The 17,454-nt window shown below is 53.3% G+C and overlaps 7 protein-coding genes across 7 annotated transcripts; 2 read left to right on the top strand and 5 right to left on the bottom strand.

The window, feature by feature from the left end:
• Positions 1-1,945: 1,945 nt before the first annotated feature.
• CPAR01_16366 (uncharacterized protein) lies at positions 1,946-2,827 on the bottom strand (the record flags this gene model as incomplete). Its single annotated transcript, XM_060500611.1, has 2 exons — positions 1,946-2,086; positions 2,255-2,827. 2 exons carry the CDS (start codon positions 2,825-2,827, stop codon positions 1,946-1,948), a joined length of 714 nt encoding a protein of 237 aa, XP_060340792.1.
• A 401-nt stretch (positions 2,828-3,228) lies between these two features.
• CPAR01_16365 (uncharacterized protein) lies at positions 3,229-3,771 on the bottom strand (the record flags this gene model as incomplete). The annotated part of the gene is made up of 1 exon (XM_060500610.1): positions 3,229-3,771. The coding sequence occupies one exon, from the start codon at positions 3,769-3,771 to the stop codon at positions 3,229-3,231; it is 543 nt and encodes a 180-aa protein (XP_060340791.1).
• A 521-nt stretch (positions 3,772-4,292) lies between these two features.
• Positions 4,293-6,730, bottom strand: CPAR01_16364 (histone-lysine N-methyltransferase SET9; the record flags this gene model as incomplete). The annotated part of the gene is made up of 2 exons (XM_060500609.1): positions 4,293-6,551; positions 6,623-6,730. 2 exons carry the CDS (start codon positions 6,728-6,730, stop codon positions 4,293-4,295), a joined length of 2,367 nt encoding a protein of 788 aa, XP_060340790.1.
• A 1,487-nt stretch (positions 6,731-8,217) lies between these two features.
• CPAR01_16363 (50S ribosomal protein L14) lies at positions 8,218-8,748 on the top strand (the record flags this gene model as incomplete). Its single annotated transcript, XM_060500608.1, has 3 exons — positions 8,218-8,232; positions 8,289-8,373; positions 8,453-8,748. 3 exons carry the CDS (start codon positions 8,218-8,220, stop codon positions 8,746-8,748), a joined length of 396 nt encoding a protein of 131 aa, XP_060340789.1.
• Positions 8,749-9,528: 780 nt separating this feature from the next.
• On the bottom strand, positions 9,529-10,125 carry CPAR01_16362 (RNA polymerase M/15 kDa subunit; the record flags this gene model as incomplete). The annotated part of the gene is made up of 1 exon (XM_060500607.1): positions 9,529-10,125. The coding sequence occupies one exon, from the start codon at positions 10,123-10,125 to the stop codon at positions 9,529-9,531; it is 597 nt and encodes a 198-aa protein (XP_060340788.1).
• Positions 10,126-12,250: 2,125 nt separating this feature from the next.
• CPAR01_16361 (peptidyl-prolyl cis-trans isomerase ssp-1) lies at positions 12,251-13,174 on the top strand (the record flags this gene model as incomplete). Its single annotated transcript, XM_060500606.1, has 4 exons — positions 12,251-12,253; positions 12,497-12,763; positions 12,833-13,089; positions 13,141-13,174. 4 exons carry the CDS (start codon positions 12,251-12,253, stop codon positions 13,172-13,174), a joined length of 561 nt encoding a protein of 186 aa, XP_060340787.1.
• A 379-nt stretch (positions 13,175-13,553) lies between these two features.
• On the bottom strand, positions 13,554-15,618 carry CPAR01_16360 (uncharacterized protein; the record flags this gene model as incomplete). Its single annotated transcript, XM_060500605.1, has 3 exons — positions 13,554-15,004; positions 15,062-15,173; positions 15,232-15,618. 3 exons carry the CDS (start codon positions 15,616-15,618, stop codon positions 13,554-13,556), a joined length of 1,950 nt encoding a protein of 649 aa, XP_060340786.1.
• Positions 15,619-17,454: the final 1,836 nt, after the last annotated feature.

Here is a 17,454-nt window from a genome sequence, read left to right as displayed (position 1 = left end):
ATAAAGGGGAAAGTAGAAAGATCAAAAGAGGAAGAGTGTCCAGAGACTTTCCGGAAGGCAGCGTAAGGAATAAAAAGTTCCGAATGCAAACATGAATCGCGGGGTTCAAGCAAGGTCAGGCATGTCCCAGAAGGAATCTCATCGTCAGCATAGAAGGATAAGGCTCGCGAACTCCGGAGTTGGTTGGCAGGTAGAGTTGGGTCTGACATGCGACCTTATAATAAGAATCTCCAACGGTCGCGGCCGGCCCTACGGTCATCCCAGCAACTCCGAACGTATGGCGAGTATGATGGGACGTAGATCGTTTACGGCCGAGAAAGAGCTCTCCGAAGTAGGTCCCCCTACTTTAACTAACGAAGGGCTGGAAAATGGTTCAATTCTGCTCTATTCGTGCACTTCTGCCTCAGCTGCCCAGCACGACACGTGGTAGTAACAGGAGAATCGGGCATCCAAGGTCCAACAGCAGTCCAGCCAGCCTGATCGTCTGTGCCAGGGCGACCTCTGATTGGTAAAGATTCGAGAAAGAGTATGCCAGAAAGTTGGGGTGGTTGATTCAATTCGCCAAAGATGGTTCTCCGTTTCGAGACGGCTGGAACGGGGGCCACGGGGGGAAGAGGGTGGGTGGCTTGTGGTAGGGCGGAACCCAGACCGTGGAGTGGAGGTCCGATTCAGTCGGCCGGAGTTCTGTGAGAGAGAGGAAACGAACATGTAACCCCCATCCTGTCTCTGCCGCAAAGGCTGACTGCGGCCCACCCCTGTCCGTGTTTGCTGTTGGTATCTTGAGTGTCTGATTAGTCCAGGAATGCGGGGAATAGGAAAAAGCAGCTCGTCAGCAAGGAGACAAGGGATCGGAGCTTCAATGTAAGAGGGTGGCCGAGACACCGAGACTGGTGAATTGATGAAGAGGAAGCGAGAGACATGGAGAGAAGATGCAGCGAGCAGAGCAGGGAATGGTTGTGGCGCCCAATGATTGGGCGTGTGGGTGACCTGTTGGCTGCAGCAGGGCAAAGAAATGTGTCCAATGAGTGCTCCAACAACAGAGCAAAAGTGCACCTCGAATTATATTGCCGAGTCGGGGGGATCTGGAATCATGATAACGGGACTCGGAGCTGAGTGGTTGGTTTGCATCAGTCAGAGGAGCGAATTGGAAGGATGGGAAAGGATGGTTGAGCTGAGATCGAGTTCATCTCGAAATCTGATGCTGCCCACACCCTACTGCCAGCCATCTCAACGGATGGGGTAGGAGAGTAAGAGTGCAGGACAGACAACAGTCTTGTTCATTATTAGGTATTGTAATATCATCATCATGAGGCGTCCACCGATGCCAGCCGACCGTGAATGCGACTGTGACTGCGACTGCGACAGTTTCTGCATCGGGTGCTTTCTAAGTTCAGTCTCACTGTATCCCGATGTTCCCTCCGCACTCTCGTTGCGTTTCTTCCCTTCCAAGACCGAACCCAAAGCAAAACTCCTCATTTTTCGTCATCCGAAGACACGGAGCATTAAAATCCGCGCCAAGAGATGCGGAACTCTTGCCCAAAGCGCCTGTGCACAAATACCCATTTTTGGCCGTTTGAACTTTTGTACCGGTCGACGCCTGCTGATCCCATTGAATGAGATGACAATGAGAGCGAGAGAGTGAAGGTGAGAGTGAGAATGACGAATGAGAGTGAAAGTCAGGATTCGGGGAATGAAGATCTCCAAAAGTCCGACCGCCGTTTCTCTCACTCTCACACATTTTCATCTCTCGCCCCCAGCGAACATAAAAAGACAGAAATAACGACTAGCAACCAACGCCGAATACCGACCCCGCGACCGTAGGGCAGGATGGAATTCCGATTGCCCCCAAAAAGGGTCCAGAAAGGTCCAAATATGGGGAAGAAGCGTGAAAAAGCGAGGCGAAAAGAGGACTAAGTCACCCTTTCCGAAATTCCGGAGGCGTCGACTAGCAATCGTCCGCCCGCAACGCCTGGACCTCGAGAGCCTCGTCCACAATGAGAGCCCAGGTGTCGCGGATGTAGTCGCGCATCTCCAAGAGGACCATGACCGCATACGCTGCCGTCATCAAAGCGAGACAGTAAAACGCCTGAACCAAGAAACATCAGTCTCGACACTCTTGATGTTTTGTATAACGCCCACAATCTTGGAGAATGATGCAAAGATGAAGAATAACCAAAACCATCAATCATCCAAGCAGATGGAGGGATAGAGGAAAACGATGTCAAAAACGAAAAGAGTGTGAGATGCAACTTACCGACCAGACCCCCAAATCACCCCATCGCACCAGAGCCATCTCGCCCAGCCCGTAGAGACCCTCCACGCCGGACGCGTTCCCGGGGAATGCGTCGCCGCCCAGTCTCGTGCTGTAAACCACCCGCAGCTCCTCAACGCCGTGCAGCGCGTCCGGGACGCTCTGGAACCCATAGTAGAGAAGACCGAGCGCGAGCGGCATTGGCAGTGCATGATATGCCCAGCACAGCGTGTCGAAAATGCCCATGACGGTGAACTTGACGAGCTCCCTCGGCGGCCTCGTGAGATCCAGGATGCCTCGCAGAAAGAAGTCGAATATCACGGCCAGCAGTGTTGTCAGGGGATGCAAAGCCTGTGGCTGCGGTTGTCGTGGTTGTTGCCGGGCCGCCGTCAGCGACCGCCTTTTGGCTTGCTTAGTCTGGCCCCGGGAGGAAAGGTGAGGAGAGGCGAGGGCGGAGAGCCTTGGTACCGGGTTGTATAGGTAATGTTGTTGTTGGTGTTGGTAGTCGATATAGTTGTGCGGCCCTGGGAGGCCGGCACTCATCATGGTCTTTTGTGTAAACGTTTCCGTTGACATGCTGAATAGCGGATGCCCCTCCCCTTTAACATACACTTCGTGATAAAGTGCGAAGAAGGGTTGGATGGGACGAGGGGTGCCAAGATAAAAGGATGTAAATCCAAAAGATAGGAGAACCTTGGCTCGGTTTCTTGGGAAACGGTTCCGAGAGGAAACTTAATAGTAGGCAGGTGAGGGGCCCAAGATATAAGTCGGTGAGTGATGGGTGGTGAGCGGTGGTGAGCTGCGAGCAAGCGATAGGACCCGAGCTAAGGATAGGTAGTGAGGTGTGCTCGAGCTTTATGACAAGCAGGGCAGAATGAGCAGGGAAAGGAAAAGGCAAAGCTTCCTAGGTCCTGGGATAGCGTTTGCTTGCCTTAGCGCAGGTTGCTAGCGACGCACCGTTCGCGACGACACAGTTTTTATGCAGGTTGTTCCAAGGCGGGGGGGAAGAAGAGCTCTGAGAGGTGTGATTGAGGTGTGGTTGAGGTGATGGTCGCAGCGGTCGGTGTAAGTCGTCGTTTATCTGTCGAGGAGGAGGAAGATGAATGGACAAGGTAGTGGTGTGCCCAAGGTAGCTCAAAGGTATGTATGAATATGTGTTTATGCCACCGAAATCCAAGGTCGAATCCCACGTCTTTGCTTTTGGTGAGAGAAGTCGCTTTCGGTCGCCGACCGAAACCATCAGCAAAAGATGTGCAGCAACGCAAGTAAGCAAACTCGCATGAGGTACGCGCTGAGGGCTGCTCGATAAGCTGAATGTCCGAATCCGACGATGGTTGGGGAAAAAGGCAAGGGGAAGAACAAAAACAAACAATACCTTTCCTTACACAGTCAAGAAAGTTCAAGGAAAATTGAGAAAGCAGCAAGCGGCGGCACGTAGAGAAATATGTCCTCGTCTTGAAGAAGTAGATTACCCTCTCTCTCATCAATTCTTTCTTTCGCCTCTCCGGCTCAATGGACATTCCCCTTAGGTCCCTTGTATACAGCTCTGTGCCTCTGTGTGTGTGCATCCAATTCCTCCTTATCTAAAGTACCTTACCAGCCAAGACAGTCGGCTGGAATGTTGTCTCTCAACACCACGCCAGAATCGAAAGGGGGGAAGGATGGAAAAGTCCCCTGTGCATCGTCTGCGACCCTGCAGACGGACAGTAGTATGCAAGGCGAGGAGCTATGGTATCTACTATGTACCGCACATGCGTACATGCCATTATGCATGCATAGCAGGAAAATAAAACCTGGGGGAGAAAGAAAAAAAAAGACGTAACCAAAATCCCAAGCCAGAAATTGTGCTGTCGCAATGAAACACAAGACATACGCCTTTTCCACCTCATGTTTCCCCATGTTCCAATTATAAATCCCCGTCGTTCGTTTCTGCGTTCAAGGAAAAGCCACGGTGGGAGCCTTTGGAGCCCCGGACTGGGGAGAGTTTCTCTCCGGCTGGGTCCCGGACCGCTCCGGTTGGCTGCTTCGCGCCTCGCCTCCCCTACGGCTCTGCCACCTTGATGCTAGCCTTGCGCATTCGACCACTCCGTCTTAACCCGCTCGTATCTTCGCCTTCCTCGGATTCTTCACCCGCGGCTCTGAGGCGCTTGTTTCCAAGCCTACTCCTCGCGCAATCGTCGAGTGTTTCCGATGTGCTCGCTGCGGGTCGCTTTCGTCCCCGGATACGCGCCTCCTCGTCGCGCCCCAGGAAGCGGTGGATAAGGCGGTGGTCCAAGATGCGCTGCTCCTTATCTTGAGGCCCGGCCCTCTCAGTCTTCGGCCAAATGTAACCGTAGAGCTTGGAGTGGCGTTCGCAGCGCGGGCACGAACTCTTGGTGTAGTACGCATTTTGCTGCACAAATGCTGTCTCGCAATTCATGCAGCGAACCCATGCCGTCTGCGGCTCTGATAGCAACAGCGGCGTTAGAGTATAGTCGCCGGGCGTTCGGGTCTTTGCGGGTGGTGTGGTCTCCTTGATAAAGGTGCGCCGCTGATACTTGCGCTTCTTCAGAGGTGGCTGGTCACCACCGCTCTCCACCGTCTCAGCAACCTTTGCACAGACTTTGATACTGTCAGTGATCGGCGCAGGATTTTCTGTCGATACCGGTGCTTCGACCTTTGCAGTCAGCACGGTGACGGAGCTGCGATTGCCCAACTCGTCTTGCTCTATTGACGCAAGAGCCTCAACCTTTGACGTTTTCACCACGGCCTCACGACGAGAGCTTCCGAGCGACTCTTTTGTTGAGAGGGATTTAGCAACGTTTTGTGTCAGCTTCAAACTGCTCGTGCTAGAGCCTTTTGATGCGCCTGTTGATGACATTGCCACTGACTTCGTGCTCACGCTGCTGCACATAGCAGCTGCGATACTCATACGATCCTGGATCTTGTACAAAGGGACGCTCGCCGGGTATAGCCATTCTGGAGGGTTTGAACCCGAGGTTTTAGAAGGCGGTGACGGAGGATTGCACAAGGACGAGATGGGGATTGACCGGGAGACAACAACAGATCCAGCTCGACTGGTGTCTGGCATTTCCTTTTGGCCCCTTCTTTGCGACGAGTATGGCGCCGCCTTAGCCAGTGCTTGCTCCGTGGTCTCCTCATACTCCTCTTTCTTGACAAGCTCCGAATGCTTCTGACGTTGGCCCGGTTCCGGGGAGTCTTTCTCCGGCTCAGTAATGTCCGTCACCGACCCGTCTTCGTTTCCGCTACTGGTCAATGACATGCTGCGCACAGACTCGGAGGCCGAGCTCTCTGTTGACGTGACAATAGCTTCCTGACGGGCTTTGGCTGCTTGCGTAGCCGAGATTTTTCGTCTTTTGGATGGCGTGATGGGCGGTGTGACGAGTGAATCGAAAGACTGCCTCTTTTCTGGTGAAAGAGCATCTGACATTGGTGAGTCGACTGCTAGAGAATCTCGGCCAGATTTCCCGCTCCTGAGCCGTGATTTAGACACTCGTGGCCGGATGTCTGGCGTGACAGAAGGTGTTCGAGACGACGGGCCGGCGCTATCGTCCCTTCTCCTCCGCCGCAAAGAGTATCCGTCCAAAGCGGACTCCTCGATGCTTTTCTTAACCACAACTTCTCCTTCTGCCGGTGCCCAACCGTTTGCACATCTGTCTTCGCATGTTCTGCATAGACATTCGCAGTTGTCCTCCCCGAAGTAGTTCTCGGCATATGTAACGGTAATCTCTTCGCCAACATCGATGTTCCTCGTCGCAATGATCTCAATCGTGGCTGAAGACGTAGTCATGAGCTTCGCATTGGCTCTGCAGTCGTGGTTCGCAAATCGGGCAGGGCCCATGAACAGGCTGGCGCATTTGTTCCTGGCGGAAATAATGATGCTAAAGTCCTTCTTCCGGGCCGTCATTTCTCGCTCCTCCTCGGGTGAAATGTTGACCTGCGTTCCGGCCAAGTACTTGATCGTCTCGTTTCGCCGTATAAAGCGTCGGGCAGTGATGGCGGCTTCGTGCGAAACAATCGTGTAGCGGTTCGTCGAGTTCACCTCAAATGGGCAGTCGGGAAGGTAAATCTGGACATAGCGGCGCATATGACGCTTGAAGTCATCCTTGGATTTGTCCGTCTTGAGGGCGGCGAAGAACTTGCGGAAGCCATCGGTAGCTAGCAACTTGCTCTCGGCGGATTCGAGGTCTTTGCTGACAGCGAGCTCGTCGCGGATGATTTGGGTAATGTCCTCCTCCCGCACACCTCGCGAAGGATGATAGGAGTTTCTGTTCTTGGGAATCGTAGTCCAGTAGAAAACCTGCAAAGTGTCAGCTTCTTCAGCCCCCAAATGTCCGAGGCATGGCTGCCCGGCGGAACCGAAACCCATACATGATCGACTAGAGCATCAGTCAGGAAATCATCGTACGATGCCAGTTGCGCCAATGTCAGCGTCTGCTTATTCTTCTGCTTCTTTGCCGCAGCAGCAGAGGGCGGCATCGTGAGATACGGATGAGCGTTGACGGCGTCGCAGTTGTCGTCGGCGGCGCAAGTTGGAAGGAGCGAGCCCGAGGCGAGGTCGGGGAAGGCTAAACGAGCGTCGAGGGACCAGCGTCAGCGCACAGAGCAAGGAGTGGACGAAGGACCAAATGTGAGGTCGGGCTCCCTTCGACAGCCCAAGGTCAAGCGCAGCAAATGATGTGGGGGAGTGACAGCTGGGCCACGATTGTCGCAAGTCGGCCGCTAAGGATAGGGACCAGAAACAGATGTGGGTGAGACCGGGAAGAAGGTTGTTGTGTCCAAAAAGGCGCAAAAAGATGAGAGAAGGGTCAGCTCAGGCGGGTGTCGTCATGTCTTCCGGTCCAAAGTCCAAAGGGGGCATAAACAAGCCAACGAGGACAGGCTGGTCAGGGCAGGCGGGTGGTTGTGGAGATTAATGCGCAGGGCCGTCGTGGATCATACTCGGTACGGTAGGATCTGAGAGAAGAACAAACAAGAGGTGGACCCTCCTGTCGATGAATGCTAAAGGAATGAATGTAGGAATCAAAATAGCTTCATCCACAAGTACCGGAAGGGAGGCTCTGTGGGTAACAAAGACGTCGGACAACGGACGATGGAGCGGATAAAGAGATGAGAATGAGGAGGGAAATGAGACAAATAAGTGGATGTGGTTAGGTTGAGGTGAGAGGTGGGATGTGGGATGTAGTGAGGTGAGGTGTGTGTGTGTGTGTGAGGCTGGACGTCAAGAGACCTGAACTCAAGATGAGCAGGAAACAGCAATGGAAGTCGCCGTCTTGTCCCAATTTTAATTCGCTCTTGCCGGGTGGAAAGTTGGTTGCTTCAGGTAGTTCCTTCCCTCTCTTACTCTCCTGCACAAACTCAGTCTCAATTCGTTCGGATCCGACTCAGAGCACTCCGTACTTTCGGAAGGTATTGACAGCAAGTCTCAATGGAACAAATTCCAGATTCCAGGTTCCTTCCTTCCTTTCCAGCTTTCCAGGGGAGCAGACAGACCAGCAAGACAGAGACGCAGGACGGGAAAGAGGGAGGGAAGCAAGAAAGGCAGGGAAACATTGGATTGCGCCTTACCGGGGGGTTTGATGGCCAATCAAAAGTTACAAAACTCAGTGGCTAGGCAATTATCGCTGAAGTGGCCCCAAGTGAGCACTGAGACGTCAAAATAGTCGCACAGACCAAGTTTTGACCGGCTACGTCAGCCAATGAGATGCGCTCATACATATGTAGCTAACCTCTTTTGGCTGGCAGAGGCCTGCCCGCAGCAACGGGACAACATGCAGCTGTTGAAGTGGGTCTTGAGCTCCACTTCACTGGTCCACGATTCTGGGCTACCGGATCTACATCAGCCCGTTGCTCCGACGTGGAATTCAACTTTGCAGTCCCACCTTTTCGAGATAGCTTCATAGAGCCAGTGGCCAGCCAGGGGAGATTCGATATACCACAGCCTACCACGAGGTCCCGCCGCGAAAATGATTCAATTAAAGGTATGCCATCTTCTTTGATTCGCGAACATTGAACCAGCACGCTAACGCGCACTCAGACGGTGCTGCAATGCATCGACAACTCAGGTGCTGCCATGGTCGAATGCGCCATGGTTGTCGGCCAGAAGAAGCTCGCCCGCATCGGTACGATCCTGTCGCCCACTTCCGAACCCCCCTCACCTCACACGATTCGATACCGAGACTAACACATATACAATCGCAGGTGACAGAATCGTCGTCGTGGTTCAGAAGCACAGAGGTGCCAGCGAGGGTGGCATGGCCGGCTCATCAGCCGCCAACAAGGTCAAGCGCGGTGACATGCGCCATGCCGTCGTTGTCCGCACCAAGCAAAAGACTCTCCGCCCCGACGGTAGCGTAATTCGATTCGACGACAACGCCTGCGTTCTCATCAACAAGGCCGGCGACCCCGTTGGCTCTCGCATCAACGGCGTCGTTGGTGCTGAGCTGAGGAGGAAGAAGTGGAGCAAGATCCTTTCCATGGCGCCCATGCACGCATAAAGGAAACGGCGATGGGACGAGGGAGGAGCAGGTACCACAAGAAAGACGTGTAGGATCTTTGTAAAAGTATAGGAGAAAAGAGTCGTCAGATTGGGGGAAGTGTATTATACGAATGCATGAGCCGGCGTTTCCAGGGTTGGCAGTCGATACCAATCTCCATCAAATACAAAAACATTCAGAAAGTCGAGATGAGTCTAGTCACAAGTCAAAGGTCACTTTCAGATATGGTGCAATGGCGCAGAATAGTGATTGCCATTGAGGTAAATGTAATTCAATGGTCTGTATGATATCTAAAGACAAAAACCGTGGCCGCCCCATGGCCTTTTTCCCCCAATCGAGAGCTCAAACGCCAGAATACTCCTTACAATGCATGATAACCTTCTCTAGAACAATCTTAGGGTATCTTCAAACGGTCGTCTCTTTTACTGGAAGATGTGACCGCAATCGCAGCAGACATAGAACAATTTCTGCACGAGAACGCATCAGCCTTCGGAACATCTGAAAGGATGCTGAGAAATAAGAAAGACGCGGGTTGTACTAACCATGCCCGTCTCGGCGCTTCGCTGCTGGGACTGGAAGAAGACGGCTTCGCCAGCCTTGCAGACGGGGCATTCCTTGTTTGATCGTGGAAGCTAGATCCGGGAAAGATGCAGCGTCAGCCAGCTGATCATGAGGGAGGTCTCGTGCCCAAGGTGAAAGCCAAAATCCCATTGCAAGAGCCAGGTCCAGGGGATATCATCCAGGAATATGTTGTGTGGTAACGCGTGGCGGAATCGCTCTTCACTGGCTGACAGCCAGCTGAAAGGTAGGCCACGAGACTTTGCGGTTGGCGGAGTCAGGCTCATTGTTGAGTGCGATGCCAGCGAACCCGTAGTTGATCTCGTCAGAAGTGACCGATTCCTTTTCTTCGTCGTACTCGTCGAGGGCTTCGTCTTCGGCCATGTCCATCAGGTCGTCCCATGTGATCTCCGTCTTCTTGCTTTTGGGACCGTCGTACTGGTGGGTAGGGGCCGCTGAGACGTTGAAGTCGTCGGACGGATTACCGCAGCCGCTGCAAAGGATGGCGTGGCCGCAGCCGATGCATACAACAGGGGCAAGAACAGACTGGGGATCACCTACAGTAGGATCCGAACCGACATCCTGTGTGACACCGGCGGTCTCACCGGCGGCGTTGTTCATGACGTTGCGGAAGACGCAGGTGGACTGAGCCTCCTCGGTAAACTGGCAGGTTCGGCAGGTGAATTGGAGGCGGTGAGTCTCTTCGTCCTCTTTGGGGTAGAGCATGTTGGAGCATTCGGAGCAAAAGCGAAAGGTAATCTGCTCAAGCTTCTTGTTCGCGCCGTCGTCTTGGGAGTTTGTGCTCATGGGGGTCGCCATCGTGGTGTCGGTCGCGTAGCGATTCTTGTGCGTCGGGGAATGAGTTGATTAATCAAAGGGAGTTTAGTAGTTTCGCAGTATCGTCGTCGCGTAAGTCTATAGACCAAGATCGGGTTGTTGAGCGCGTTATTGAAAGTCGGGCAGCGGTGTGCAATGTTGAGGTTCAGGCAGAAGGCGGAAAAGCGAAGTGCGGCGCAAATAATCGAAAGGAACCTGATGGAGAAAGGCGCACGTTCCTTTTTGCAGTGCGGGAGGCGCAAGGTGGGGCCGCGGCGGTGAATCAGAGTGGAATGGAATTTCGGTGAGCTATGGTCGCTGGTTCACCGAGACGTGTTTCGGTGAGTTACTGCCATTGTTCATCCGAGATGCCAACCTGACTGAAATGTAATATCAGTGAAGTGAGGCCGCCACCTCTTGTGACTAATAGGGCTATGCCAACTTTTTATGACCTAATTACTTGATATTTGGAGTTTGAGAGACTAGGACTCGATTACGAGTGTACTGAACTACTTCGAATCAAGATGGGCCAAAGACCAGCTCCCCCAAGGCAAGCTTTCACAAGGAAGCTTGCGTTCCGGTCATTTGCTACCCTATCTGAGGTTATCATGTCTATGTCTGAACTATCTGTACCCCATAAATCGTCTTGAATTCTAGAACTTCATTCATCATTATACAACATGTTGCAGCTAGGAGTAGGTTCTCACGTATAGCAAAGTCGAGATCTACAGGGCCTCAACGAGAAGAACGGTACACACATGGTACCGCGAGACCTACTGATAGCAGGCAGCGTTGAGGATGAGCCAACGTCGGCCTATCACGGAGCAACTTAGAACAGGTTTGGACATGTTGCTGATCACTTTTCTCACTGGACTTTTCGATGAGGCCGAAGATATTTCAGGCAATGGGGGGAGGCCTCGTTTAGAAGCTCTACATGCAGATGAGGGGCACTCGTTGCTGGTCGGAAATTAAGGCTCAACTGTCGCTTAGCCTAACCTGAGACTTTTAGATCTCACGAATGACATCTCTTCAATTCTCCATTTCTCCTTTCCCTCGAGGAAAACCTGATAGACTGCGGCTTGATAAGATGGATCGACAGGTCTGGGACGGGAAACCCTTGCGTCGAATAAGACGTGTGACGAGTTTCCCGTCCAAGGTCGGGAGAGAAGGTCTGGTAGGTGAAACTTTGTAAGCTGACCAAGACGAGCACGGGACCATAGCTACACGTGATTCGACAGGAACTGGAACAGAATGGAACCAATAAGGGCACAAGTTTCGATGCGCTGGGGGGAATGATCAGCTTCCCCCTCCAGCGCCCTGTTCCCCGCCTTTCAGGGACACAACTTTTTTGATGGCTCCCGTCCCGGCGTCCACGAGTCCAATTCTAAGGTACGTAGTAGGTCCCTATCCAGCCTGGTTCCCTGTCAGAGGTCACCAGGTCCCCCGTAGCCCTCCCCCCACTCCCCACTAACGCTCGTCGACAGCGGACATCCATTGTTCAAGTGGCATGAAAGATATTCCTGGTGGCTTAGGTAACCCACCATTGTGGCCCGTACCTTGACTTTTTTGCGCCTTTTTGCTCCCCCTCCTTCCCGCTGTGGCCCCCCATTACCTAGGTTCGCACCCAGCATAGAAGCAAGGCCTCGTTGGTGGTTACCCCAGCAGCCGCACGTCATCCTCTCTCTCACCCAATCCATTCGAGCCAAGCTGAAGAACCTCCCCCCGTCCAGTTGCGTTGGCTAGGTGCATCGCCAAAACCCCAGCTCTTCCCCAGCTGCACCTTGCCTTTACCTTCTATTGCCTAGGTACTTTACCTTACTTTATCTTACCTTACGGAGTACCTTGGCATTGTCTCCTCCGTTCGGCTGCCGTAGGTACCTTTACGTTACCCGGTATACCTTGCCTTTCCGAGTACATTTGTACCTCGACGCCCACCCTCCTCGCCTCCATCGTCGTGCTGCTCTTCCTCTTCCTTATTCTGCCAACTCCACGTTTCTTACACTTCAGTACCTTACTCCACGACAGCTTCGTTCCTTGCACCAACTTCTCCCGCCGCTGAAGTTTCGTTCCCCGCAGCTATCGCAACAGCTTCTTCTCGTCTCTCCCGTAAACACACTCACGCGCAACAATGGTGAGTAAGCAGTGATACATCTCGTATCCGGAGCAGAGCCTTTTCCCTCTCTGCACCCTCGACACCCGACCCCGCTCGATTCCTTTGTGCACAGCTTCACCCATTATCGCGCAGCCTCGTCTCCGGGCCGTCGCATGCTCTGCTGTTGACCTTTCTCTGCGCCTCCCACAGAGCCTGGCGGCGGCGGCTTACCAACCAAGACAATACCATTCTCAGCAGACGACTAATACAAATCCTCACCAGGCTGACACCGGTCTCCCCCCCGGCTGGGAAGTGCGACACTCCAACTCCAAGAACCTGCCCTACTACTTCAATGCCGCCGAAAAGGTCTCACGCTGGGAGCCGCCTGCGGGAACCGACACCGAGAAGCTGAAGCACTACATGGCCACCCATCACAGCGCTGGCGCCGGCGCAAGATCCCAGGCTGTTCCTGTGCCAGAGGGAAAGATCCGCGCTGCCCATCTGCTGGTCAAGCACAAAGACAGCCGGCGCCCTTCCAGCTGGAGAGAGGTACGCAAACCCCCTACCGGAATGTTTTCAGTTTTCAGAGTAGACAGCTAACAACGCCTGTCAAAATAGGCCGAAATTTCCCGCACTAAGGAGGACGCACTCGAGATCATCAAGGCTCACGAGGCTAAGATCAAGTCCGGTTCCACCACGCTCGGCGAGCTGGCCCTGACCGAGTCCGACTGCAGCAGTGCCCGTAAGAGGGGTGACCTGGGCTACTTCGGCAAGGGTGACATGCAACGGGAGTTTGAAGAAGCTGCCTTTGGTCTTAACCCCGGTGACATCAGCGGCGTCGTGGAGACGGCGAGTGGCCTGCACTTGATTGAGAGGTGAGTGATTCGAGTCTTGTTGCTTTTGGCAACCCCCTATTCCACTTACAGTTCCACTAACCACCCGGATCACAGACTGGAGTAAATGAGACAGAGTAGAGACGAACAGCATCATGCGCGTGTAAGCAGGCAGGGGGTTCACAGAAGGAGGGAAAAAAAAAAGGTCAACCAGTGCTCAGTGCCGGTGGACATGACACGGCTGGCCCAGCTGAGCCAGCCAGACGTTTATGACATTGTTTTGCAAAATTGTTTTCTATCACGCGCTTGCCACTGGCATAACTGTATATCAAAAAATACCAAATGCGCTTCTGAAGAGAGCCCACGAGCTCACAAGTACAATTTGCCTCCCTCCGCCCCTTTTTCTATGGAACAATCATGCTATGCTATGCTGCGTACATCAACCAGAGCGCCGCCTTTCATGCTCCGGGCTACCGATTTCATGCGCCAAACTACCTCCAGGGACCTCAAGATACCTCACCATATGGGACTCTGTCCGGTCCCATGCCAGCAAGCTTCATCAAGGTAGCCGTAAACGGTTCGACCGCACTGAAGACGACAGTAAAGATCCCAAACACGGTCATCGAGAGAGCAGCATAAGGCGCAGCCCGGCTCTTCCTCTCATAGAGATATGAGACGCCCATGGCCGCGCCGTTGATGCCAATCGCCGTCCCTACCCCAATGGTAAGTGCATCGTCTCTCGGTCTCTCATCTTCTTCTTCGTCCACGTCAATGTGCGACTCTCTAGCTGAGTCAAATCCCAGCTTCCTCAGCATGGACGGGTACATCAGCTGTCCCAATATGCCGTTGCTCACCACCAGTGCCGCGGTGACGACATCGTTCCCATAGACCGCCTCTATCGCAGGTCGCGCCAGTGCCAGCGTTGTGCAGCGCGCTGCAAAGGAGAGCGCCTCACGAGGCCCGAGATCAACCGCTCTGCCGAGCAGGACGGACACAAAAACGTTGAGTGCCGCAAAGACAGTCGAAAGAACAACCACGGCTGCGCCGGCGCGAGACCAGATTTGCTTCCGACACTCGTAAAGCTTGAACCCCCAGACAACGAAGCCGACCTCAAGGATCGAGATGGCCGCGTCGCCGGCACCGAACCAGTCGCTCGTGAGGTAAGATCCCGATACCTTTGAGGTCCAGATGAGGGAGAGAGTCCTACCGCGCGAGAATTGGGACATCGCTTGATTAATGGGTGTGTCCGTGGCAGCGGCTTTGGCACGAGTGTAGGCTATCATGCCGAGGGTCATTAGGAGGACCGGGTTAAGCAGTATCGTGATAGTCATCTTGAGCCCTTGTACGCTGGAGAGGATGTCGCTGCGTCCAAAATTGCGCTGCAGTCTTGTGCTGCTGATCCAGGTGAACCACAGCATGCACCCATCGAGGATGCGGTCATCGCCTAGGGCATACGAGACAGGGATGCCTACGGTGAGTAGGAGCAAGATTGATAGAACGATTGGGTAGCACTCCTTGAGCCAGCTAAACCTTTGGGTACCCTCTCCGCTCGAGACTTGGGGCTGCTGCGAGCTGGAAAGCGATGTCCGATCTTGATAGTGGCCCAGTGGGCTCGGAGGTGGGACAGGGGTTGGACAGTCACTATCGGTGAAGTAAGCCGAGACGGTCCTCGAATCTGGACCCAGTCCCGCTTCCTTATCGGTATGGTATCCGTTGATCGTGGTTCCGTGTAGGGTCGTTGACTCTGACGGCCTGCGGCTGAGGGTTGGGGGAGGCATCTGGATGCGTGGTATGGGAGTGTCTTGCCCGCCGGACTGCCATGGTTGGTCGACTTCGGTGTCATCGTCGCTTCTCTTTTCAGATTCGCGAAGGGAAAAGGCTGGAAAATTGAGTATCCCGGCAAGGATGCCCCAAGAAAGCAGGAAGATCAATACCCAAAAGACGACGTTGGTGTTCACTTTGCCTGTCAGTCTTGAAATGTTAAGATTAATCTTTAGTGTCAAGGTAAACTCACCAAAGTTTCCAATTACCCTTCCAATGCCCTTACCGCCAAGCAGTCTATCCTTAGTAATCATGACGATGGGCACCGGAAAGCCAATGCCCAAGTTACTGTTGATGAAGTCGACCTGGCCAGGTCAGTACTTGCGAACAGTGGTGAGGTGAGAACAAAGGTGAAGGACAAACCTTGCACTTGATGTGGCGGTGGTAGAAGCTTTCTGACTCCGGACAAAGGTATGAAATCGCGAACATGAAACAGAACACCACAACCATGCCAATGATGGGTGACAGGTAGTCAAGTCGGACTTCGTACAGACCCAGGAAGAGACTCCATATGAGCAATTCGCTAGCGAGGTAAATCACCCCGACCCAGAAGATACCACGCATCCGCTGGCGTATGAGGCGGGTGCAATGTTCCCATCTGTCGGTGCTGTTTTCTTCGGTATCTCTCCTGAACATTCGCAATGGCAAACGGACTCTGGGAACATTGTCTGTCAAATGTCTGAGTTTGAGTCTGAGACATTGGAGGATCTTGGAGAGAAGCTCGAAGCGAGCAGAGGTTCTTGTAAACATGTCGTGGTAGAGGGGGGAGGACGAGACGAGACGGGTCCCAGGGTGAACAGGAGGGTGTTGTGTGACAATATGTCCAAGAGTGATTTGATTCTGACTTTACCCTAGGGTGAAGTCCCAAGTAGCAAATGCAATCAGATCCACAAGTAAAACGAGGTGGAAAACAAGGCCGTAGTTGGTAAAGATACAGGGAAGCACAAAGAGGCTCTTGCTTCCCAGTTCCCGTCATCCAGTGTCGTACATGAGCGGTATATATCCACGAAGAAGGGAAGAAAACAGTATGGGAAGCTCGACGAAAGACAGTCTTTGGGTTCGCCATGGAACGGGTACTAGAATACGAAGTCGGCCCCCATTCCCCATTCTAGTGAATGAAGAGCGAGTGGGGTCCAAGAGGAGAAGTCAGAAGGGGAAGTTGAAGGTGAACATGAAGGCGGATGGGGTCCGGCGGAAGGTGAAGTGTGCAGGGCCCACCCGGTATTCCATGGTTGTGGATGGCTTCACAAACGCTGGATGAACACACGATAGGCCCGGAAGCGTCCTTGTCGACGGGTCCTAGTGGCAAGTCCAGCAACTCTGAACAAATGGGAGAAAGCAGAATCATCCCAAAGATGTTTTTGTTGCTAGTGTGGAACGGATCCAAGAGTCCGAGGTACGAGTGGCCAAGATATGCGGTTGGTCCATCGATATCGTTCTGTTGGTGATGGAGATGCTGAGTCGATGCATCACATTTTGCCGCAGGGCTTCACCGGAAAGCGATCAGGCCTGTTTGAATTGGCTTTCCGAGATATCGTAGCAGGGTTAATTGCATATCTTCGAAGAAGACCCTCCAATGACCCCTCCGTCCGGACCGTGCCGGAAGTCTGGAAGCCCATATCTGGCAGCCCGATGGTCGGCTCGCTGCTCATCCGATGGGTAATAGCCCTCATGCCAAAAGTGACAGCATGTGTGTGTGGCAGATGCCAAAAGTGACAAGATGCAACGGGACGCTCAAGCCATCTCCCGTCCTTGTTGATGTCCGTCCTGAGAGATGCAAGCTGCACCCTTCCAGGCGGGGAGGGGCGGACTGACGGCAAAGCGGCGTGTGCTGCAAACGATATCCAGAATAGGTCAGACCTGCTTTGAAGATGCTGATTGTGTGCCTATGTCAATACGACTCTCTGTAAAGATGTATGGTTTCTTGCAGAAAACAGACGTCGCTTACTGGGTAGGTTGAAGATGACACAGATCAAGCCGGTCTTCCTTGACACTCCCGGAACCAGTTGGGGATGTCTGAACAGAGCTGTGACGGAAAGCTGCCGGGACTGTGGTTGTGGCCGTTGTTCCGCAAGATGCGTGTCTCCAGTCCTTCACCCACACTTCTTTTGATTGAGTGACGGATCGCTGAACAGGGCAGCTTGTTGTTGGTCGTTGGTTATTGAAGGGAAGTGGTGGGAAGGGGATGTCGTGTAAGTCTATCGGCCGTATCACCGATGCTGCAAGGTACGTACTCAGCATGATATTGGATGGGGCCGCTGCAGGCGTCGACGGACCGCTCTAGGACCCGTGCAGACGGGAGGCTGCTCGTCTGCGGTATAAGGTTGGTCAGCTTGACCTTTTGGTGGGGGTCTATCTGGTTTTGGACTAGTCGACCGTCTCTCTCGGTGGGCTTCCTTTTGTTTCTGTTTGCACCTCACCTCACCTCATTCATTGCATTGGACACTCACTCACTCACTCACTCACTCAACTCATTCGTCACTTTGATGAACCTCTCACTGATGTTCTCCTCTTGGCCTTGATCAATTCATCTCACCTGTTTGGTTTGAGTTGTTCTTCATTTGCCCTCGGCTCCCATATCATAGT

This window comes from Colletotrichum paranaense (genome assembly GCF_030867605.1).
Source record: "Colletotrichum paranaense strain IMI 384185 chromosome Unknown Scaffold_24.1, whole genome shotgun sequence".
NCBI classification, from domain to species: Eukaryota; Fungi; Ascomycota; class Sordariomycetes; order Glomerellales; family Glomerellaceae; genus Colletotrichum; species Colletotrichum paranaense.
Note: the sequence above shows the minus strand (reverse complement) of the source record. Positions and strands in the feature narration are given on the sequence as shown.